Source organism: Natrix helvetica (assembly GCF_964273705.1).
Source record: "Natrix helvetica genome assembly, chromosome: 2".
Lineage (NCBI taxonomy): Eukaryota > Metazoa > Chordata > Lepidosauria > Squamata > Natricidae > Natrix > Natrix helvetica.
The window spans coordinates 110,514,669-110,536,719 of NC_138552.1; the positions used below are offsets into that span (position 1 = coordinate 110,514,669).

The window sequence follows — 22,051 nt, forward strand, 5'->3', positions numbered from 1 at the left end:
CTGTTTACATCTGTAATGAACATAAACAGGTCATTTTTGCAAGTATAACAGTGGGATTCAAAATTGCTTAAATATTGCTGGGTGGTTGTTATGACTTAATTAGTAATTAAATCTTTTATGAAATAAATTTACCCTTTCATATTTAGTAGTTCGCAAATTACCTTAAATGCCGCAGAAAAACAGCCCAGAAATTCTGCACACGTGTACTTCATCTGAAGAAACAGCTTTAGCGCTTCTGTGTACATATTTTACTTATTTATTAGATTTTTATTCCACCTTTACTACTTCATAAGCAGTGGTGGGTTTCAATTTATTTTACTACTGGTTCGCTTGTGAGCGCGCACGCTTCTGCACAGAAGCGTCTGGGTGGGTGGGCGGAACCTCCCACTGCCACCAGTACCGGTTCACCCCGGTCTGAGGCAAAAGCGGCAGAAATCCACCTCTGTTTATAAGTAACTCAAGGCGGTGAACCTACCTAATACTTCCTCCTATTTTCTCCAAAACAACTCTGTGAAGCAGGAGTGTGAGTGACTGGCCCCAAACAGGGACGTGCGGTCAGGGGAGGCAGGGGAGGCAGAGTCTCACCGCTCTCATCATGAAAAGAAAAAAAAAGGGAAAAGGCGCTGAGAAGCCTCGGGGAATGGGACCACGTGTGCAGGACAGAGGGAGGTGCAGGAGGCTCCTCTAGCCTCATCCTCCCTCCTGCACACATGGTCCCATTCCCCGCCTTCTGTCGGGTTCTGACGCCGGAGCTCATGGTTCCAGGGCGAATGCGCATGCGCGAGCGGCTCCCTTCCTCGCACTGAGCAACGGCGGGTTTATGGGAAGTTGCTCGCGAAAGCGGAAAGTGCGACGGACTTTTTGGACCGGGGGCTACCCTTTCTCTGCCATCTCGCTCGCAAAAGGACCCTGGAAACCGAGATGTGGCCGGCACCTTGTTAAGAATTGTGCTGCTGAAAGAGACAGAGAGAAAAAGCAGATGTATTTTTTTTTACAATTATTATTTTGTGATACGATATTGAACGTAGCGCTTAGAAGGCCATGGCTGATTCCAAGAAAACTAAGCGGGGTCAGATTTGATTAATCTTCGGTTAGGATGGGGACCTAGGAAATTCTAGGTGGGGAATAGGACCACGTGTGTAGGAGGGAGGCTCAGGCAGCCTCAGCCTCCTGCGCACGTGGTCCCATTCCCCGCCTTCCTGATGACATCACCAGCCTCACCAGCCATAAACCTCACCGCACATCACTGACCCCAAATCATCTGGCCGGTTTCCATGTCTAAGGTGGTGCTAGAAGTCCCAGTCTCCTGGTTTGTAGGCCAGCATTTAGCCACTACATCAAATGAGCTCTGCATGCTTTAACCTATTTTCCTATTCATCCTTTCTTTCTCCTTGTCTCCCAGGACTGGACTGTGACATAGATATTCCAAAGGCCATTCAAATGGTCCGGTCGCAGCGCTCAGGAATGGTGCAGACTGAAGCTCAGTACAAGTTCATCTACATGGCCATATGCCAATTTATAGAGATCAGCAAAAAGAAGAGGGACATATTGCAGGTAGTGGATTGAAGGAGGCGGGCAAATGCCATTCTCTTACTTTGGGCGGTGATTGCATTTTCCTCTAGAGAAGCAGATGGCACCAGTGGTGGGATTCAATTTTTTTTTTACTACCGGTTCTGTGGGCGTGGCTTGGCGGGCACGGCAGGGGAAGGATACTGCAAAATCTCTGTTCCTTCCCTACTCCACTGACCTGCTTTCCGGCTCCATTCTCCTCTACAGGGCAACAAAAGAAGAGCCAGCCTATCAGCTGGGAGGCAGTGAATAGATCAGGGGTGTCCAAACTTGGGAACTTTAAGACTTGTGGACTTCAACTCCCAGAATTCCCCAGCCAGCATGGCTGGCTGGGGAATTCTGGGAGTTGAAGTCCACAAGTCTTAAAGTTCCCAAGTTTGGACACCCCTGGAATAGATTGATTGGATGACCCAGCCTTATAGGCTAGGCCTCCCTGCAGCCCCCCTGGGAACAAAAATGGGCTGTGGGGGGATGCACTGTACCCCATGCACCCTGTTTTGGGACTAATGGGCCTCCCTGCACTTACCTGAGGGCCAAAATGGGGCATGTGAAAACTCCTGGAAGGGGCGGGGCAAGTGGGGCCGGGGCCAGTCAGAGGTGATATTTGCCAGAACTACTCAAAATTTCTGCTACCGATTCGCCAGAACCAATCCGAACTGGCTGAATACCACCTCTGGATGGCACCCACCAAGATAGCTCCCTAGCAAAGGGACAATAGCTACGGCACATTTATCTTCTAGCAGCCACGTTAGAGACACTTGTTAGAGAACCTAGCTGGTTTATCCTCATTGGCTGAGCCCTTGTCATTTTCACTGGCTCTGCAGTAATCAGTGGATCTTGACCAAGAGACTTGCCAGTTTGGGTTACAGCAAAGGAGAGATTTCAAGTTCCTTCGCAGACTGGAAAATGGAAGAAGAATTTATGGCGGGAGAGCGTGTGTTTGTTTTTGCTGTGCTTGACTTCTGCTTCCTTCTGTTCACATTGGCAGTTTCAGCTCCTTGCCTTCCATTCAATAAGAGAGTGTTCAGTGAACAATGAATATCCCCCCCCCCGCCACCATCTCTAGCTTTACTTTTATCCCTTTTCTCCCTGCTGCAGTCTCCGAAAGGAAGACTAAATGAATCAGAATATGGGAATATCACCTACCCACTTGCCCAGAAGACCTCACACATAAAGATTTCTAGAAAATCTTCCAGGTAAGACCTTTGTTCAAAGCAAGCAATAATATTTATGAGGATAATCCAATGTTCTGAAAGTGGTAGACATTAGCTAATTAACATTATTCTTTCCTGGAGCAAACTCCGAACTATATGCAAGTTTCATGTCTAAAAAATGTTCAGCAATGTTGAATTTAAACTGGATAGAAGAAACTAAGAATAATGGATATTTTCCTGGTCTCTATCGCTGACATATGTTACAACATCCTAAACTTGCTGTGTTCCACTCTTCAAAACATTCTCTCTTTTTGGGTGGTACTATGATTGAAAACAAATATCTATATGAACTTGGGAAACAATGTCCTATGAGATAAGCTGAAAGATTTAGCCTAGAGGGGGGGAAATGAAAGAGAGTCATGATGGCATTCTACAAATACTTGCCACACACAATAGAGATTACATGTCTCTTGTTGCTCTAAAATCTAGAATTAAAGCCAATTGATGAAAGTTGCAGGAAAATCACTTTCAGCTAAATGTTAACAGAACCTCTAAGACTATGAAGTATTGAACAGATCGTCTTTGAAGTGTCTTCTTTGCTGATGCTATTTTAACAGCAATTTGGCAATCTGATGTATTGAAAGAATTCTGAAATTTGATCCTGTGTATATGTGAAAGCGAATGATTGATGTCCAAAATTCATTTCAATAATATGATTTTGTGCCATACACGTGCTCCACTGAAAGGTTGTTTTTAAAAATGCTACATAACCTGCTCTATGTATGAGGAAGCCAACACATTTCAAAATAGCAAAAAGCACCTCACTTTGACTAATTGGTACGGCCATCTACTGAACGGGCACAAAACTGGATTTAAATAAGCTGTCACATGTTCTCAGAATTTGAATAGCTCAAATATAATTTGAGACCACATTATCTGGATCTATAGACTCTCATTTATTCCTTTCCACCCCACTCTCCTTAGTGAATAACTTCCCTATTTTTTCATGTAAATCAAAATCATATTCGGTCTATTTATGCAAATTGATTAAATGTGAGTTGCCAAACAACAACAACAATAACAATCCCCCCCAAACCAAACTGGATTGAAAGCCAATATTTAATTGTTGCTTTCTTGTGGGTCACCTGAGAAACAAAAAGCAACGATGTTTTCCCTTAAAGCAAGAAAGAGAGGAATATGAAAAGTTGCATGAGGCTCATGCACATAAGAAGCCCGTCAATGATTCAACATTTTCTATGAACTTGGTTTGTCTTCTTTTGCTCCTTTTCTCCTTTTACAGGCAAAGGGAGGAACCAACCCTTTATGAGAATTTAGACAGCGTGAAAGGAAAAAAGGAAGAGAAGGGTCAAAAACCATCTGGGAAAGAAAAGAAACCTAAAGGCTCTTTGAAGAAAAAATAACCATCATTGGCTCCATTCGCAGTGATCATTTGTCCTGGCTAATAACAATTTTGTCTAGAGGTTTACAGAATTGTAGATGGCTGTCCAAACACATTTTGGTCATTGCATGGAATTTCATTTCTCCTTTCATCACTTTATTCTCTCTTGTCCCTTGGTCCCTTACATATATTATTTTAAATTATCGTAAGCCTCTTAGATGTTTATTTCATTTGCATGTAGAATCTTGCACCCACCGAGATTGTGCAGGCTGTGGTTCTCGGCCACCAATTTATTGCCTTGATTCCTTCATTATCTCCTAAACTTCCCCAACTACGAGCTAGATCTCTACTGTTTTTGAGTCTGTGCAAAGTATCTTCTTCTTTAGTCTAAAAACTAAATCACCTGCTTGTGTTCCCTAGACCTTTCCTAAGAGGGCCTAGCCCTTCCCATTTTTTAGAATGTACTCCTTACTAGGTGGTACAAAGCTTAGTATGGATCTGGATCTGGCAAACCATGTACTTTCGCTTTGGGCCATTCCACTTATTGGACCCAGAGGCTAAATACAGTGCTTTTCAATAAGCATTGCTTCTATAGCTTAAGCTTTCTAATCCAGTTTCTTCCTAGTGTTTGTTTGAAACTTCATCAGATCAAAGCTGACCATGTTCCATTTACAATTGGGAACCACAAGCTCTACAGCTATCTGTTTATTCACCAACCATTTGGCAAGTGCACTCTGTAAATAGTAAATTGGGTTGCTTTACTCTGTAAATAAACCAGATGTTTGTTTGGTATGTGCCTCCTCTCACTTGCTCAATATATCTACTTAATATATGAATATATTTTAATATAGCATAGAGTTTAATGTAGACATGGCCAGGAGGCCCTATGCTCAACTGTATAGTTACACTAGCTACGGCCTTTCCTGGATCAAAAATGCCCTACTCATGGCCATTCATGTCCTAGTCACCTCCTGCCTTGACCATTGCAACTTGTTCTGCTACACGGCGCTACCCTTGAAAAGCATCTGGAGGCTCCAGTTGGTTCAATATGCAGCAGCCTACATGGTTTTGTGCAGACCTCAGTGTACATGTGTATCCCCTCTCCTGCGGGAGCTGCATTGGTTGCCAGTTTGCCGCCCCGAGTCCCTTTGGGGAGAGGGGGGCGGTATAAAAATCGAAATAAAGTTAAAGGTAAAGGTAAAGGCTTCTGGGTGCAATTCAAGGTGCTGCTTCTCACCTTTAAAGTCCTTCCTGGCTTGGGACCAGGTTATCAGAGGGACTGTCTCTTGCCAGTCATATCCACCCAGCCCACTAGAGCAGGGAGGCAAGGAATGTGGAGGGTTGTGTCCCCTAAGGAGGTAGGACCCAAAATATGGACATAATCCATGGCGGATCCCTCTCTTTGGAATATCGTCCCTTCAGACATTAACACCCTCTCCCCATTTTGACACTCTTGTACGGCTCTGAAGATTTGGTTTTGCCAGTGGACCTGGGGAACCCAGAGTGGGATGGAGCCCATCAACTGGCTTATTTGACTGTGTGTTGTAGTTGATGAATGGGTGGTTATTGTTTTTATTTTTAATTTTTTTCTATATTGTATTTTTATTGTTTGTAAACCTCCTCACTGTGAGCAAGTAGGTGGCTATACACATTTTCTAAATAAATACTAACTAGTATTTTAAACAGATTCCATGAGGGGTCTTGGATAAGTATGTGAGTTAGGGGGGGATCCATATGAGCTCATAGAAAAGTGACAAATCTGTCATTGGTTAAATACAAACATTTGTGCCTTCCACATTCTACGCCTGCCACTATTTGGATTTTTAAGGTGGTTCCTCCTCCTGCCTCCCTACCGATACGTATAAAGCTAGTGAACACTGAAATCAGCATACATTCACCACCAGATGGAATTATTACATGGATATAGGGCTATATTTCAGGCAATCCTGAGACATTCCAGGTAATGTGTAATATTAAGCGTAAAATATCACTGCATTTTAAATTTATTCTGAAACCATTTAGTTTTCTGCATGAGTTTGAAGGGCAAGGAAAAATCAAAAGATACTTGGATTAAAATAGGCTAGGGTGGGGGTCTTCAAACTTGGCAACTTGAAGACTTGTGGACTTCAACTCCCAGAATTCTCCAGCCAGATGGCTGGAGAATTCTGGGAGTTGAAGTCCACAAGTCTTCAAGTTGCCAAGTTTGAAAACCTCTGGGCTAGGGGAATGTAGGGATCAGAAAAGTGCTTTGCAACAATATACAGGCTACAGGTAGTTCCTCGATTTATAACCATTCATTTAGTGACTGTTCAAAGTTACAACGGTGCTAAAAAACTGACTTATGACTGTTTTTCATCCTTATGACCATTGCAGCATCCCCACGGTCACCTGATCAAAATCCAGTCACTTGGCAACTAATATGTATTTATGACATTTGCAATGTCCCGGGATCATGGGATCACTTTTTGCGATATTTTGGGAGAAGCAAAGTCAACGAAGTCAGATTCACTTAACCTTGTTACTAATTCAACAACTTGCAGTGATTCATTTAACAACTGTTGCCAGAAAAGCCAGAAAATGAAGCAAAACTCACTTAACAACTGTCTTGCTTAGCAACAGAAATTATGGCTCAGTTACGGTTGTAAGTTAACAACTACCTGTATATTGCTACCCACCCAGATTCTGTTAGAATTGGGGCAGATTATAAATATTGAAAATAAAAATGTAAAACATTGATTTTCTCTGCAGAGCCACTGATTTGGTGAATTTCCCACTGATTCCCTATCCATTTTTGTATTACAGTTCCTCAACTACAGAAATCCCACCCCCAAAAAAGATATCTTAATTCCATATTCCTTGGGAGTTTTTTTTTAATCACCACACTGCCCTCTTGTGGTATGTCATCACATTCTTTGAAACAGCTGCTTGAGAAAGTGTCAAGGCATTTTCAGGTGTTCAACTACAGCCAGTAGTGCTGAAGATCTTATAAATTGGGTTTGTTTTTTTTTGGATATGTATTTAATTTCTTTTTTAACTTTCGGGGGGGGGGTGTTTTTTAATGTTGTACGCCGCCCTGAGTCCTTTGGGAGAAGGGCGGCATATAAATCCAATAAAAACAAAACAAACAAAACAAAGATTGAGTTGGTTAAGCACTACCCAGTAGAAAGAGGGCCTTTTCATTTTATCTACCATAATCATTCCAATTTCCCCTGCAGCGAAAGTGTATGATTGATGTTATTATCTGGTCCGAACAGGTAATTTCTGAAAATTGCCGCTGCTTTACTGACTTTTTTGGTACAGTCTAAGATCTATTTTATCCTGAAGGTCTTTTCTCCCCCCCCCCCCCAATTTTTTTTAACGGTACGCTCAGCTCTCAGTGACTTCTTGGACTAGAATAAGAGGGTTGAAAAGAATCTTGGAGGTCTTCTAGTTCAACCCCTGCCCAAGGCAGAAATCCTCATACTTTTTGGACAGATTTCTTGAAAATCTCCAGTGAAGGAGCAGCCACAACTCAAGGAAGCAAACTGTTCCATTGCTAAATAGTTCTGTCAGGATATTCCTCCATATTTCCAGGTTAGATTTCTCTCTGACAAGCTTCCACTGCTTTCCTTATCCTCTGGTGCTATGGAGAATAAATCGACACCCTTTCCTGTGGCAGCCCATCTAACTATATCACGTCTCCCCTTAGTCTTCTTTAAGCTAAGCATACGTAGTTCCTTTACCCGTTCTTCATAGGATTTAAGAGTCTAGACCACCTAGCATCTTTATTGCTCTTCTCGACACTTGCTAGGGCCTCAACCATCTCTTTCTTATGGGTGTGTGTGTGTGACTGAACTGGATACACTATTCAAAATGCACTCAACCAGTGTGGCATATAGCTATCACTATATGTAGTTCTCATAGCAGCAACAGGAAAATGGACTCACACTGGCTTCTAAGGAGATAATGATTCCTCTCTCTAACCTAGTCTCAGAGCTTTCTGAAGTCATCTACTTAAATCTGAGCAAGATCCAATTCTACCCAACTTTCTCAAGTTCAACTAGTCTGGGACGAGCAGTCACCTCTCCTGGCAAAAGTCAGGCTTTAAACAGGAATGGTTAACATCATTTGTAAAGATGAGAAAGGAAACTGCTGGGAGTAGAGTGTCTTTATTACAGTTGTATGCTGCCTGACTTACAACAACTTCAAATCTTGACTCTACAATGGCGCCAAAGACTAGAAACTTCCAGTGACATGCAGTCAGGTGAGGCACAGCCTCACCGCTCTCATCATGAAAGGAAAAGGAAAAGAAAAAAGCTGAGCTAGTTGCTGCCTCACCGTGGATGACTCTGCTTGTTAAAAAAGCCTCTAAAAAGCGCCCTCTACTATGAGGCAGGAGAACTGCATGCCTCCTCTAGTCTGACTTTAGGCGTTTTATGATCACTCGAGCAGAGTTAAGCAAGGGTTAAAAGCCTAAAAATTCCTGACCTACGTGAGGCACGCAGTTCTCCTGCCTCATAGTAGAGGGCGCTTTTTTAGAGGCTTTTTTAAAACAGTTAAGCAGAGTCATCCACAGAAGCCAGGCAAAGAGCCATGCTGTAGCACACACTTTCCCCCAGCCTCTTTCTTTTGGAAGGCTCGGATCGGCTCCCCTCCGGCTTCTCTGCCTCTCCTCTCGCCCCAGCCTACCAGCAGGAGGTGAGTGGGTGGGCTTTATTGCGTTCCAGGCATTTCCCACCCAGACAGCAGGCTGTATTTGCAATGGTGGAGGTGTTTGGGGAAGGCAGCAGGGGAATGGGGGGGATGGCAGAGGAGCTGCATTCAAGCCACTGGAAAAGATATCCAATCCAACTTTTGTGTGTGTGTGTGTGTTTGTTTGAGAGTGAGAGAGGGAAGGGGGTAGGAGAGATAGTCCAATCCAATCTCTGTGTGTGTGTGAGAGTGAGTGAGAGGGGGAAGGGGGTAGGAAAGATAGTCCAATCCAATTTCTGTGTTTGTGTGTGTGTGTGTGTGTGTGTGTGTGTTTGAAAGAGGGGGAGGAAGGGAGAGAGGGAGGAAGGAGGGGAAGGGAGAAGAAAAAGAAAAAAGGAACCTTTGTTCGCAAAGGAGAAAAACAAATGCTGTCGCTTTAAATCGGAATTGAGCATGCCTGGCTGTGGAATTCTGGGAGTTGAAATCCACAACTCTAAAATAATTGAAACCCACCACTGTGTCAGTGCCTCACCAGCCATAAACCTCACCGCACGTCACTGGAAACTTGTTCCCATTACAATTCAGAACTGGGGTTTATCATTGTCTGGCACATCAGGGACTTCTCGTGTGTGCCAAACTGGTGGGTTTCAAAAATTTTTAGAAACTATTCTGTAGGTGTGGCCTGTTTTGTGGGAGTGGCTTGGTGGTCATGTGACTGAGTGGGAGTGGCCAAGTCGATGCCACTGAATTCTTTGCCCCAAAGAATGATCTACAAAACGAAGATATAAAAAAAGGAAATTTATTATTTTGTGCACTTACTACTTAAATAAGAATAAAATAAGTACACAAAACAATAAAACAGCTACTTACAGAGGAAATATGGCTGTCCTTGCTGGTCTTCAACATTACTGACCACCTTACCCAAACCTCCAGCCCCTCTGCTTCTTCCCAGATTCACTCTTAAGTTTTAAAAACTCACAGCCTGTGCACACTTCCAGCCCCTCTGCCTCTTCCCTCTTCCTGGATTCACTCAGACGTTTTTAAGAGTGGAAGTGTGTGTGCGCGCACAGGCTGTGAGTTTTAAAAACGTCTTTTGTGTGTGCACAGATGGTGAATTTTCAAACATCTGAGTGAATCCAGGAAGAGGGAAGAGGCAGAAGGGCTGGAAGTGTGTGTTCCTATAGTATCTTCCAGCCCCTCTGCCTCTTCCTGAATTCACTGACATTTTTAAAAACCCACAGCCTGTGCACACGCACACACTCTTCTAGTAGCCCCTCTGCCTCTTCCCTTTCCCCAAAATCCCTCCCCCCCCCCCCCAGCCACTCACCAGTTCTTTCTTCTTCTAGTTCTTCTGAGAACTTTTCGGCAGCATTCCAGTACGGGGCCCCCTGACCAACGGGTATGGGAAGGCACGCTAAATTTCACCATCCAGTACGGCCGTACCGGTTGAAACCCACCCAACGCCAACAGGTGTAAGCGAGGTGGAAATGTTTCTCATTCACCTTCTAGCTCCTGCAACTTAGATTTTGTTGACACTGCACTGACAATCGAGGCAGGTTTGGGATCTGGCAAAGCATCCTCCAGCATTTTTATTTACAAGAAATTCTCTAGGCAGGCTTTGCATAAAATCTTGCAGATATGGATATGGAAAATATGTCCACCTTTATGGGGAGGGATAGAAGGTAACCAAGAACTTCCTGGGGACAATAGAACGCAATTCAAGTTGCCTTCAGATAGAATAGTTGTTCTGACTTTTCATGTTTAATATACCAGCCATTTTGTGCTAGGGCATCTTCTTATAGCAGCCATTTTGTGACAGTATCCTTCAAATGCTTTAAAAATCCTAAATGTGCCCAACAGGCAAAATTACCACATTAGATTATTCCTTTTCACAGACACTGGTAGCTATTTATATAGTGTTTTCATTTAGAGAAAATAGTGTACTTATTTTAAAATAAAAACTCTAAAACTATCTGCCAGCAAATATGATTTTCTCTTAATCTGAAGAATTCTCCTCGAGATAATAGCAAAAGAAAAGTTAACCAGACATTCAATCACTCTTCTGGCTAATACTTTGTTATTGCATATACCAGATTTTTAATCAAGTCTGTGTTAGCTTGTGAAGCATGATTGATCGGTTTTATGTAGGTGGGTGGTATGGTTATGCAGTTTGGTCAAGCATCATTCAAGAACCAGTTGGTGGTTAAAGGCAGGTTTGAAATTGAGAACTTGTCCTTAGTGCCCCTCCAAGCTAACTGTGCCTATGGGCTAGTCTTTCTCTCCACCCTAGGAAAAAGGCAACGGCAAAGCACTTCCAAATAGAATAGCAAAAACTGTTAATGGAAGATGGAAAATGCAACTACTCTGAAAGAAGATGGGGAAAACCCCAGTCTCTACTGAGAACTACAGTAACACCCTGCCACCTGCTCTCCATTTCCTCACAACTACACACATGCCTTAACACAAGTAGATGTTACCGTGAACTGATCTTTAAAAGTATTCAAATGGGTAATTTTTCTCCTTTTTGCATAAGTACTGTCTGGTGAAAGAAATCCATCCCTTAAAAAAGAAAACAAACATAGCCGTTATCAGAATGAGTTTTGGACCTGATTTTATTTGATAAAGATGTGAATCACAAGGCAACCGAAGTTACATAGATAAAGTATCACAGCACTTGCAAAAGTCCTGTGACCCATCTATTCCTGAGATGAGATGTTCAATAGGGAACAGGGAATGGAAAAGTAAGTTGGAAATGAAAAATGGAAGAGCCAGGGATTTTATATATAAGGCATGACACAGACCCATCAGAAACTTAACAGCAACAATTTGATCTACTTAAAAAAAATCAGCCCGGATAAGAGAAAATTGCAAAACGCAATCCTCTCTGTTTCTCCCAGTAAACATCTGATCCATCAGGATGGGATTAAGTATCTAAGGGAACTCCATTCAATAATTCCTATTGTTGATATTCTCATAAAAATGGGGGCCACATTAGCTAGAAAAGGTCCTTCAGGGAGGGATGAGTAGGGAAGTTGACAAGGGTGAGGATGACAACTGAAAAGAAATCCCAAGAGAATATTTATGGGCCTCAAAGGTACAGTATCCAAAAGCCCAAAATTCCCATTCTGTCAGTCATCTGCATGGTTCAAGGAGGCAATCACTGCTTCATTATTTTGTGTGTTTGATGATAAGACTGTCGCTGAAAGAGAAACAAAGACACAACAAAGAACTGTGAGAAACGTACCACAAAATGGGCTTGGAGACCAAGCATGAAATCAAGCCTTAATTTTTATGATTAACCCGAAACAAGAGTAATTAAGGATTTAAACATATATTCTGTATTTTTTCTGTGTTTTTCTTCAGCGTGCTCCATGATGGGAGTAAAGGTAAATTAACTCATAACTTTGGGTAACTGATTTCATTAACAGAAGAAAGACAATGAGGTCCAATGTCTGAGAAATTTACTCTGAATCCTTTTGTAACCAAACCTTGCCTGATTGACTCATAGTCATTTAAATGAAAAATGCTAAGAATGGAACCACTAGAAAACCTTCCTTTTCTTTTTTTAAATGTCATTTATGGAAGACTATAACAAGCTGTTCTTGAACACATTTCTTCCAATTTTTTCAACATTTTGTCCTAATGTCATAATCATCGCATCATCATTAGCAATGTTATATGCAACTTGACTCTTAACAAATCTGGGTGGTTTATAAATCATTAAGCGCTATTGAAAAGAAAGAAAACCCCAAATGAAACATAAAGATAGCAGCTTATTGTATTAATGAATACGTGTTTTATATAAAAGATTCTTCTTAAGTATAGTACGGGCACATAACATTTCAAACTACATTCTAAGCTACATACCTTTTTTTAGATAAACATTTAGATGAGATCTGCTCAATTCATATGAAGATGCCCAACTATAGGTTCTTCTTCTGTACTTTTATGAACACCTAGTTCAGGGGTGTCCAAACTTGGGAACTTTAAGACTTGTGGACTTCAACTCCCAGAATTCCCCAGCCGGCTGGGGAATTCTGGGAGTTGAAGTCCACAAGTCTTAAAGTTCCCAAGTTTGGACACCCCTGACCTAGTTGCTAAGAAACTATTAACGGAACTGGATCACCAGCTAAAGGTTGCTGTCATAGATGTTCTCGGAAGCTATATCTAGTTTGCTCATTTTGGCATTTCACTTTCCACAGTTTGAAAGCAAGCAACTTTGTAATAATATTAGCCTGGAGAAAAGAAAGCCTTGAATTCACAAGTGTATTGTACTTTGGAGATGACAATGACCACATTTCTGTACCCTGGACGGAGCGCTTGGTCAAGTTGGACACAGAGCAACTTTCCATCCAGTTTCAGCTGAAAAGCACTTTCTATTTTCAGCAGAAGAAAAAGGAAGAGTGGAGGCTTCATCTCTTCTTGACCCCAGTATTTGTTGGTTCAAGATTTCTCCGTAGAAATAAAAAAGCATGTGGACCTTAAAATTTTTTCATAAAGTGACTTTCTCAAGGGGGGAATCGAAAGTTTGGATTAGAAAAATAGCCTGCCTGGGTGGGGAAAAAACTAAGCAAAACCCATCCGGCCAACTCTTATTAAATTCACAGGCCCTGCGGTTGCCTATAAAAGCTAGAATCAAGCACCTGTGGGAGACTGTTCACGCATCGGGGTAGTTTAACCTAACAAGGTTCCACAATCTACAAAGAAGAGCCCAAACTTATTCTTATGTAAGTTCTTTTTCCAAACTGTAAAATCTCATCAAACAGCTATACAGACATACTGATCAGGAGAAGCCAATCCCATGTCATACTTTATGTGGCCTTCTCTCCTCACCACTATAATCCCAAGTACTCTAGATGACTCCATATTTGCCATAGTTCTGTTTTACATCTCTCAAAATCTAGGAAGATAATTCATCAAGACTTAACTAATTAAGGTTTAATTAGTTGTGTATGGATACACATAAAGACATCAGACGAAAAAAGCACCATTTCAGTTGATGCCTTCTCAGAACAAGAACTTCTTTTTCACTCTCACAAGAGTGGGACTATGTATTCCAAACAGCAGATGCTGCAATATCTACCGCCTACAGCTTTTACAAAAATATCACGTAGCGTTACCAAATGAATCAGAAATAACTTCAAGTCATTTTCTCAAATTAAAGAGTGTATGGAATAATGTTGTGTCTTACCTTCCTCTGGATCCCGATCAACACATAGTAGCACAAGAAGAGAGAGGACAGAGGGGGGAAAAAAAAGGATTAGAAAAATTTACAATGCCTGCTGTACCTCCGTTATGACACATGTTTTGGGAACTGGATTTATGCTACATGCAGAGAGCAAGATATATTATTTATAGTCTTTGCTCTTATTCAAAAAAGGAAGCATAAAATAAACAGCTTCCTAGTCCCCATCCCACCACTTTTCCAGAGGAACTGCAGTCTTCTGAACTTTTCCTAAATAATCTTAAACTACAACTCATCACTGGGGAAAAGTCTGTAGATCAGTTACTTGGATATTCACAAGGCACTCACCTTGTAAAACCTTCATCCTGTAGATTAAGCACTAAATTGTCAGCTGTAAGATACACACGGTTTTGGGATGATGCAATCTGTAAAAGTTCAGGGCAGTGGATAAAAAAGCCAGTTAGCAAAGATCCTGAAATACATTTGGGGGGGGGGGGGGGGCTGGCAGAAACATACCTAAGCACAGAAGTTTCTTTCAATATTTAGAGGATCCTACCCTAATTCCATCCCCTCCAGGGATTTGCAGTTTTAATCCCCATGATCCCCTTCAAGCATGGTGCATGAACATACTGAAGGGTAGTGTATTCAGAATGGAGTGGATTGGAAAAGACTGATGTAATAGCAGCTAAACCATGGGGGGGGGGGGGGGAAGCAAGGTCTCCATAGAAGCATGCTATGACAAAATTATCCCTTCCCTTTTGAAATTAATTCTTTTGATGTCCTCAGTATGGGCTCTGTTTGATCAGATCCCAGGACACAGACAATGGGTGTGGAATTTTAATTTGTTTTCTGTCACAAATTTCAGATAGATCCAGGTCCATCAGTACTCCAAATGCCCAAATTCATTCTGCTTCTCCATCTGTTTTTGTTCATCTGTGAGCCTTTTCCTAGTGCGTGACACATGTTCTGCAAGTGACCACAACTGGAAATAGCCCACTGAAATGATGTCAGCCTGCTCTCACAACAAGAGTCAAAGTCTTCTTGGTTCTTGCTAAGATGGGGAGATCAGCAGGCTCTGATGGCAAAAATGAACACCAGGAGAAGCATATCATATTCGCCTTGGATTCATCACTTGGCCTGGTACAATGCAAAAGCAGCAGCTGAGGGGGGACGTGTGTGTGTCAGTGGTGGGTTCCGCATCCTGTTCCAACTGGTACAGTTAGAACGGGCCCAGTGTTGTCCACATGGATGCGCCTGGCGTGTGTATGCATCGTACCTACCAGCGACACCTCTGCAAGCCTCCGCGACGCTCCAGTTGCTTGGCGGAGCATTGCGCAGGTGCTGTATGCGCCGAAGGCTTTAAAGGACAGGTAAGGAGCTTGGGCGAGTGGGCCCTCCAGAGTACTGTACCGGAACGGCACCCGGTGCTCCGGGCAGGCTCCACCACTGGTGTGTGTATACATACATATATACATAAAAGCAAATCCACTAGTCTAATACTCACCGTTTTGGAGATATTCTGGGCAGCACGGATCTTGCGCAGCTTGATGTAACCTGGGTTCTTGCTGAGGGCATCTCCAATTTGAGTAATCAGTTAAGGTTACATTTCTTAAAAAGTTTTGAAGTTTTAACTCAGGCCCATCTTTTGCCACCCCCTCAGCTATGTTTAAGCTCCATCACTTTACCTGAAACCACACTATGTGAAGATTAGCGTGCTCTTGCATTCTACTGCTGCATCCAAAGTGCCTGAAACCTATCGCAATCTTTCCCGCTCACATCAAAGCAAGGATATCATTTTAGCAGCCGTGGCTTCACCTTCAGCCTGAACAATCTTCTGCCTTTGTTCTTGCTTTGCTTTTTCCACAAGGAATTGTGCTCTTTGAGCCTCCTGTTGGGCTAGAGTACAGAGAAAAATTAGTATCTTGGAGAGAACCAAAGTCATGCAATACACATGTGGAAATGCCAGATGTTGCTAATTACTTATGGTATTTATTATAGATTCAGTCACAAATAAATTACTGGACTTTTCAGCTTGGAAAGCCAAATGTAAATCTCTAGCTTTTTAGATCGTCTTTAATTTTATATTCTGCCTTTATTATTTTTATAAACAACTCCAGCCAGTGAACTTATCTAATAGTCCTATTTTCCTCACAATCCTGTGAGGTAAATTAGGCTGAGAGTCAGCGACAGCCACAAGGTCACCCAGATTGCATTACAATGGATTACATATTACAATAAATACATAAATATTTATTCTTTATTTGAAACAGGTCTCCCCAAACTCTTCAACGGCTTCATAAAGTTTCAGATTTTCATCAACCCCCAAATATTTATATGAAAATAATACTGTAATACTACTACAAAAAACAACAGATGGGTGAATAAAAATACCAAATTCAGTCTAAACATCTCGCTGACTGTACAATCAAGCATAATAATAAAAGATAGTGAGATTGACCATTTGTAGAATCTCAATTTAAAACAAGAACCAAACCATTTTTCATGCAGAGAGCTAATATAGCATTTGAGTAACGTGCTGTAGGAAGCATCATGTTAAGAGTTGGATCGGAACACTAAATAGTTATTTAATTCTTCCAATTGCTTACATTAAATTACAGTATGACTGGCATTAAACTGATCTCACTTTCAAAAATACTTTTAGAGTATTCAACTTTAAAATTAACTGATTTACACCTGTCTCTTATAAAATTATGTGGGAAGTAAATTCAATTAATGTAATGGTCTCAATATTTCACTAGCTCATCTTCAAGTTAAATTGATTTCTTATCAAACAAAATGGAAAAAAACCCAACCACTGAGTGATCTGAGATTAAACCCCAGGTGGTCTTCTGTGGATAATCTGGAATCCAATTCAGCAGGCAGGAAGAGCAGGAATTGAGGACAGAGGGGGGAAAGTATGGCTGCCACAGAAAGCAAAAGACGAAAGGATCAAAGACAGGAGTCGACATAATATAGGTGGCACAGTCTGTGGCAAGAGTAAAAGCAAATGGTTCAAATGACCACCTAGGCTTGCAGCAAAACCTGTCTGAAAGGATTCTCATCCGAAGCTTCAATAAGATGTATGTGAATCATGGAATAAACAGCCCTCCTTCAGAAAAATAGGCAATTAAAAATGACGTTGAGTGTGCATTCTAGTGTTCTGGTCAATCTTCTTACCAGCAGTAACCACATGTCTGTTCCTATATAATAAAGTTACATGCTACATAAATATACTTTTGTGCGTTTCTGTTCTCTCCCGTTACATCTGTGTGTATGTGTGCACTCAGAAACTCAAGGTGGACTGCATACATCCTATTCTGGATTGTAACAGGAGAGTTGGTTAGTACAGAACCTACCAATATTTTGAGCAACTGCCCACCTGCCTCTCATATGTTCACGTGTTGAAAGAATTTTTCAGGAATGTTTTTCCCTGCAGCCCTTTGCTAGCATGACCTTATTTTCAAACCCAGTCTTCTTTTTTCTGGTTTCTCCAGCTGTTACAGTTTCCTTTAACTTAAGCACCAACTCACCCACTTGCTTGGCTTCAACTGCTGCTGTGTATTCTCGGCTAAAACTCAATTCTGTGATAGCTACATCATCCAATATAAGGCTAAAATCCTTTGCTCGCTCTGTCAGGTCCCGTCGAATAAGCAAAGATACCTGAAAAAATAAACCCACAGTTCTTGCTCAAGGAATTTCCCTTTGCCCAGAAAAAGTCACAAAATCATAAAAGTCATAGAATCATGTTGCTGAAGTAGCCATTTAAATCCTTGTACTATCCCTTTGGTACAAGAAGCTACCCCCTCATGCTCCAACACAGCTTAGCAAGAGGACTCCATCACCTGTCTGATTTGATTCTACTGTTAAATTGCTCTTATCATTTGATATTTAAATATAATATCCTTTCCTCTAATTTTGGATAGTGGGATGGACAACGTTTAAATCTAATACATAAACTTAAAAAGTCATAAACCAGTGTTTTTTCCTCAATGTCAGCTTTTCAGATATCGGAAAGGTGCTATCATATCCCCTTCACTTTTCTCTTTTAAAGACTAAATATTAGATGTCCTTTCAGTCTTTTTATAATGCCTTGTTTCTAATTATCCATTGGTCCTCATTGCCCTTTTCTGACCATATTTATTTTGTAAATTCTTACCTTCTTAAGAATAAGTTTTTCTAAATCGATGGCCATAGTAATTCTTAAATAACTTGGCTTAATACTGGCTTTTCAAGATGACTGCTGCACAGTAAGTTCCTTTTTTCTCTTACTGATGATCTGCTAATTTCACTCCTAAAGTTAGTTCTATGGCAGTACTGCTCCCTGATTTTGAACAGGAGCACTTAGAAGTGAGCCAAGAAAACTTTTGAACGATGGTTGACTCAATGGGAAAGGGGGATCTTGAAGATTTTAATTCCCCCTGGAAGCGATCAAAAAGTCATTGGGCATATCCATCTTCCTTTCAAGCAGCTTCGTTTTCTAAGCACACTGGAACATTAAACTTTCACTTTTTGACTTGTTTTATTTTACTTATTCTTTTAAATGTTGATTAACAGTTGGGTGCTGATTTATTTCAACCCCTTGCTGGACTCTAATTGCTTTCTCTCTCTCTTTTCTTTTGATATATGTTGTTCTTGGATAACTTCTGTCCCTTCCTTATGTAAAACACCACGTTTAGCTGGGGGTTGAAGAGTTCTCAGACTCTCACCACTGGTTTCTGTATTTTGTGAATTTGCAAAGCACCTGGAGTTTTATTTCCATTGAATTTTTCTTATAATCTTGGATTGAAATATAAAGGCAAACATGCTTGTTCCTTGGCTAAGTTTTATAGATTAAGATGGCTGAACGACTTCTAAAACCTAAGAAAACAGGATGGGGAGATGTGAAGCTCCTAGCTGGATTCCTCTCGAAAATGTGACAAATTGTAATGATTGTTAAAAGAATATTAATATCTAAAGCTTTATCTGAAGATACACAAAAGGACTTTGATCCAGTTCCAGATCAAAGAGATAATTTCATGGCTAGAGAATCAGCAAAGTAGATTTTATCTGCTGTTTTGAAGTTTAAGTCTGCACATTCTTTCAATTTGGTTTTGACTTCAAAGGAAAGAGATAGATTCCTACAAAGTACGAGGAAGACTGGACGGATTTATTACAGTTCATTGGCAATTACTTCTTGCACTTGGATCGAAAGATAAGACCTATTTTGGAGACTGAATTTACTATTTTTAACTTTTGGGATGAATTGGGATAGATGCCATGGTAAGTTCTTTACAAGTGGATTACAATAATAGCCTGGTAACAGAGAGTTTTGAAACTTTAATTTTGTTTTGTTTTACTAATATCTTTTTTTCTGTTAACTACTTGGTCATTAATATAACTTCATGAAAACAGGTCAACAAGTTGCAAATAGATTTAGTAGCTTAAACATTTTTGGAGGGCTTGTTTTGCAAGGGGTAGGAACTGTTATAGTAATATATTAATCAGTATTCAACTTGAGGGGCTAATGTGTGTACAATGTCTTTTTGAGGCCCCTTTTTAACACTTGTATTCTTTTGCGTTTTGTGGGGTTTTTTGCTCTTTTTTTTTTTTTTAGTTCTGTGTTTTGTATTTTAACCTTGTTTTGAATAAAATGAAAACTTGTGGAAAAAAGAACTGGGCTTAATAATCAATGCAGGATCTGAACAAAGCAGAATAAAAATATTTTAAAACTACATTTGCTACTTTTGCGGTCACATTGCACTACTTGTATGTGCACATCTGCTACCAAGTTAGAATACTTCTCACTAAACTTCTTGTCTAAAGGAAACTTGCAAAATATCTCATTTGTTCCCTAAATAATTGTTTAATACATAAATCATCTGCAAAGTAGGTGAAAAGTAGGATTAAGTGCAGGAAGAGAGGTCTGGTATCAGAAAAGGACAAACCTGAGCTCGTTGGGTAATGAGCTGTGACGCATTAAACTTTGCTACCACACTTTTGAGTACTTCATTCACAATGGAAGGAAGAACCCGTTCTTCATAGTCTAGTCCAAGTCGCTGATATAAGCTGGGCAATTCTGCAGCATTGGGTCTTGATAGAACACGCAAGGAAATATTCACCATCTGCAGATCTAGAGACGAAATTAAGTCAACCACAATCTCTAGAGTGCATTCTGTTTTATTTTTCAAGTCTGATTATATATATCCAATTACATCACCCAGAATCAGGTATTCTGAAGTCCTTAATTTACATTCTGGCTAGAGAACTGTATGCTCTTCCGTGAAGTACAAACAGAAGGATGTCAAAATGCAAACCTCAAAATTATGGAAGCAGAAATCATATCTACCCCACAATGCACCACTCATAGATTTCAATGATTCTGTGACATCATCCTTGGTACAAGCTTCATTGCAGCATTGTTATTATAAAGACTAAAGATAGAGAAATATCTACATACATAATCCTGATTTCTTAGGAAGTAACAACTGTATTCTTACCTTTGGACCCTGTTGGTGAGGAAATTTTGCGGGGCCGGGCTCGAATATCATAAATGATTGGATATTGGAACCAAGGAATTCTATGGAGATTAGCAATGATTATAACAGAATGAATTGTAAAAAAAATATCCTATGCCTCTCACTTGGAGATATAAATATTACCACATAACTTACACCTTACACTTTAATGAAAAAAAATCTGAAGATTTTAAGAGCACTATTTTAACAAAAAACAGAAATTATATCAATATGAAGGTTTTCTTCAAGGAAAATTTAAAAAAAAACATCTTGCCAAGCTAAAGTAATATCAAATTAAATTTGGGGGAAAGAGGATATATTTGGAAACATTGGTATGACGATAATATTGGTTTGAGATTCCGTTAAATACTATTTTTTTTCCTACTGCAATCCCCTCGATCAGGGCTGTCAAACTCCTGGCCTGCAAGCTAGATACGTCATATGCTGGCCATGCCCACCCCCCCGTTTAGTGAAGGAGGAAAAAGTTTCAATACATCATGTGACACCGCCATGACAATGTGAGTTTGACACCCCTGTCCTAGATGAGTACCTGAAATGAAGTCCCTCTGAAAGAATAGTATCCTGCTGAACTCCACCAATGCGGTTGAAGAATATTGCTCTTTGACCCCCTTCCACTGTAGAAATCAAAAGCATTCTGGTGTTATCATCAACAGTTGAACAAAAGAAAGAGATTAAAGAATTAGAATAAAAGTTACCTTACCTGTAAAGACAGACTCCCGGATTCCATAGGCTGCAGCTCCAGCACCCAACAGCAACTTTAAAGCGGTGCTCATCCCACGTGGGCCAGTAGGCAGGCGGCCAGCAAAGTCCTTCAGGCTCTGAGCCATGGCAACCTTGTTATGGAGGCAGGTTCACAATTATACAATTACACAATTCTGCAAAATTTCTTTCTGATTAAGTTTGAAGGAGAGGTGGACTGATGTATGCAATTATCTCGGGATAAAGAATTCTGCACTGAGAACCCCACCAGCACGAGCGATGCACAACCATAAAGGTTGTGTGTGTGTGTGTGTGTGTGTGTGTGTGTGTGTGTGTACGTTATGATAAAGCAGCTCTTCTTAATGCTAGGACGCCAGGCGCAAAAGTTAAGTTTTCATTAAGGAGCATCATCACCTCGTGCAGAAGTTGCACCCCGGGGTAATGCAGACGAATTCAGCCCCCACTGACTTCGTTCAGCGAAGCTGTTAAATCATGAACGAAATCCCCCGCATTCCACAGCCCGCCCCTTGTCTGAACGGTCTCATTATTAAAGCACCGAATCAATCAGCCGCTCCCTTCCCCCACATGCCTGCGGCCCTTTCACTAAAGAGAATTTATCCTCGGAGCAGCAGGCTCTAAAAACGCTCCAGTTGCTCCACTCAGAAAACCTCGCGGTAGCCGCCTCCGAAGACAACCAACCCTCACCCTCGTTCGCCAGTCACGCCGCCGCGCCAGAGAGAAGGACACAGGAAACGGCGGGCTCCGAAAAAGCACTTCCGGGTCAGGCGGCTGGGGCCGGAAGGGGTTTTCCTTCGAGCGCCCCGAGGCAGCTAATGGCTCTCGAGCCCCGGAAGTCTAG

At 41.2% G+C, this 22,051-nt stretch overlaps 2 protein-coding genes across 10 annotated transcripts in view; one reads left to right on the forward strand and one right to left on the reverse strand.

The window, feature by feature from the left end:
* PTPN6 (protein tyrosine phosphatase non-receptor type 6) overlaps positions 1–4,914 on the forward strand; it is a 50,776-nt gene extending 45,862 nt beyond the window's left edge. For all 8 annotated transcript variants that reach the window (XM_081945799.1, XM_081945798.1, XM_081945801.1 and 5 more), the window contains 3 exons: positions 1,403–1,554; positions 2,668–2,765; positions 4,024–4,914. In XM_081945799.1, the coding sequence (XP_081801925.1) occupies positions 1,403–1,554; positions 2,668–2,765; positions 4,024–4,144 (371 nt within the window). In that variant the 3' untranslated portion in view covers positions 4,145–4,914. The remainder of the gene's footprint in view (positions 1–1,402; positions 1,555–2,667; positions 2,766–4,023) is intronic.
* Positions 4,915–11,387: 6,473 nt separating this feature from the next.
* On the reverse strand, positions 11,388–22,048 carry PHB2 (prohibitin 2). 2 transcript variants are annotated; one of them, XM_081941811.1, is made up of 10 exons: positions 21,898–22,048; positions 21,194–21,326; positions 21,023–21,107; positions 20,455–20,534; positions 19,903–20,087; positions 17,509–17,638; positions 15,769–15,874; positions 15,483–15,558; positions 12,884–14,403; positions 11,388–12,749 (listed from the first exon to the last, which is right to left on the reverse strand). In XM_081941811.1, exons 2-9 carry the CDS (start codon positions 21,318–21,320, stop codon positions 14,323–14,325), a joined length of 870 nt encoding a protein of 289 aa, XP_081797937.1. In that variant the 5' UTR covers positions 21,321–21,326; positions 21,898–22,048; the 3' UTR covers positions 11,388–12,749; positions 12,884–14,322. The 2 variants fall into 2 exon arrangements, with proteins under 2 accessions (XP_081797937.1, XP_081797938.1); XM_081941812.1 differs by having other exon boundaries at positions 21,782–21,909.
* Positions 22,049–22,051: the final 3 nt, after the last annotated feature.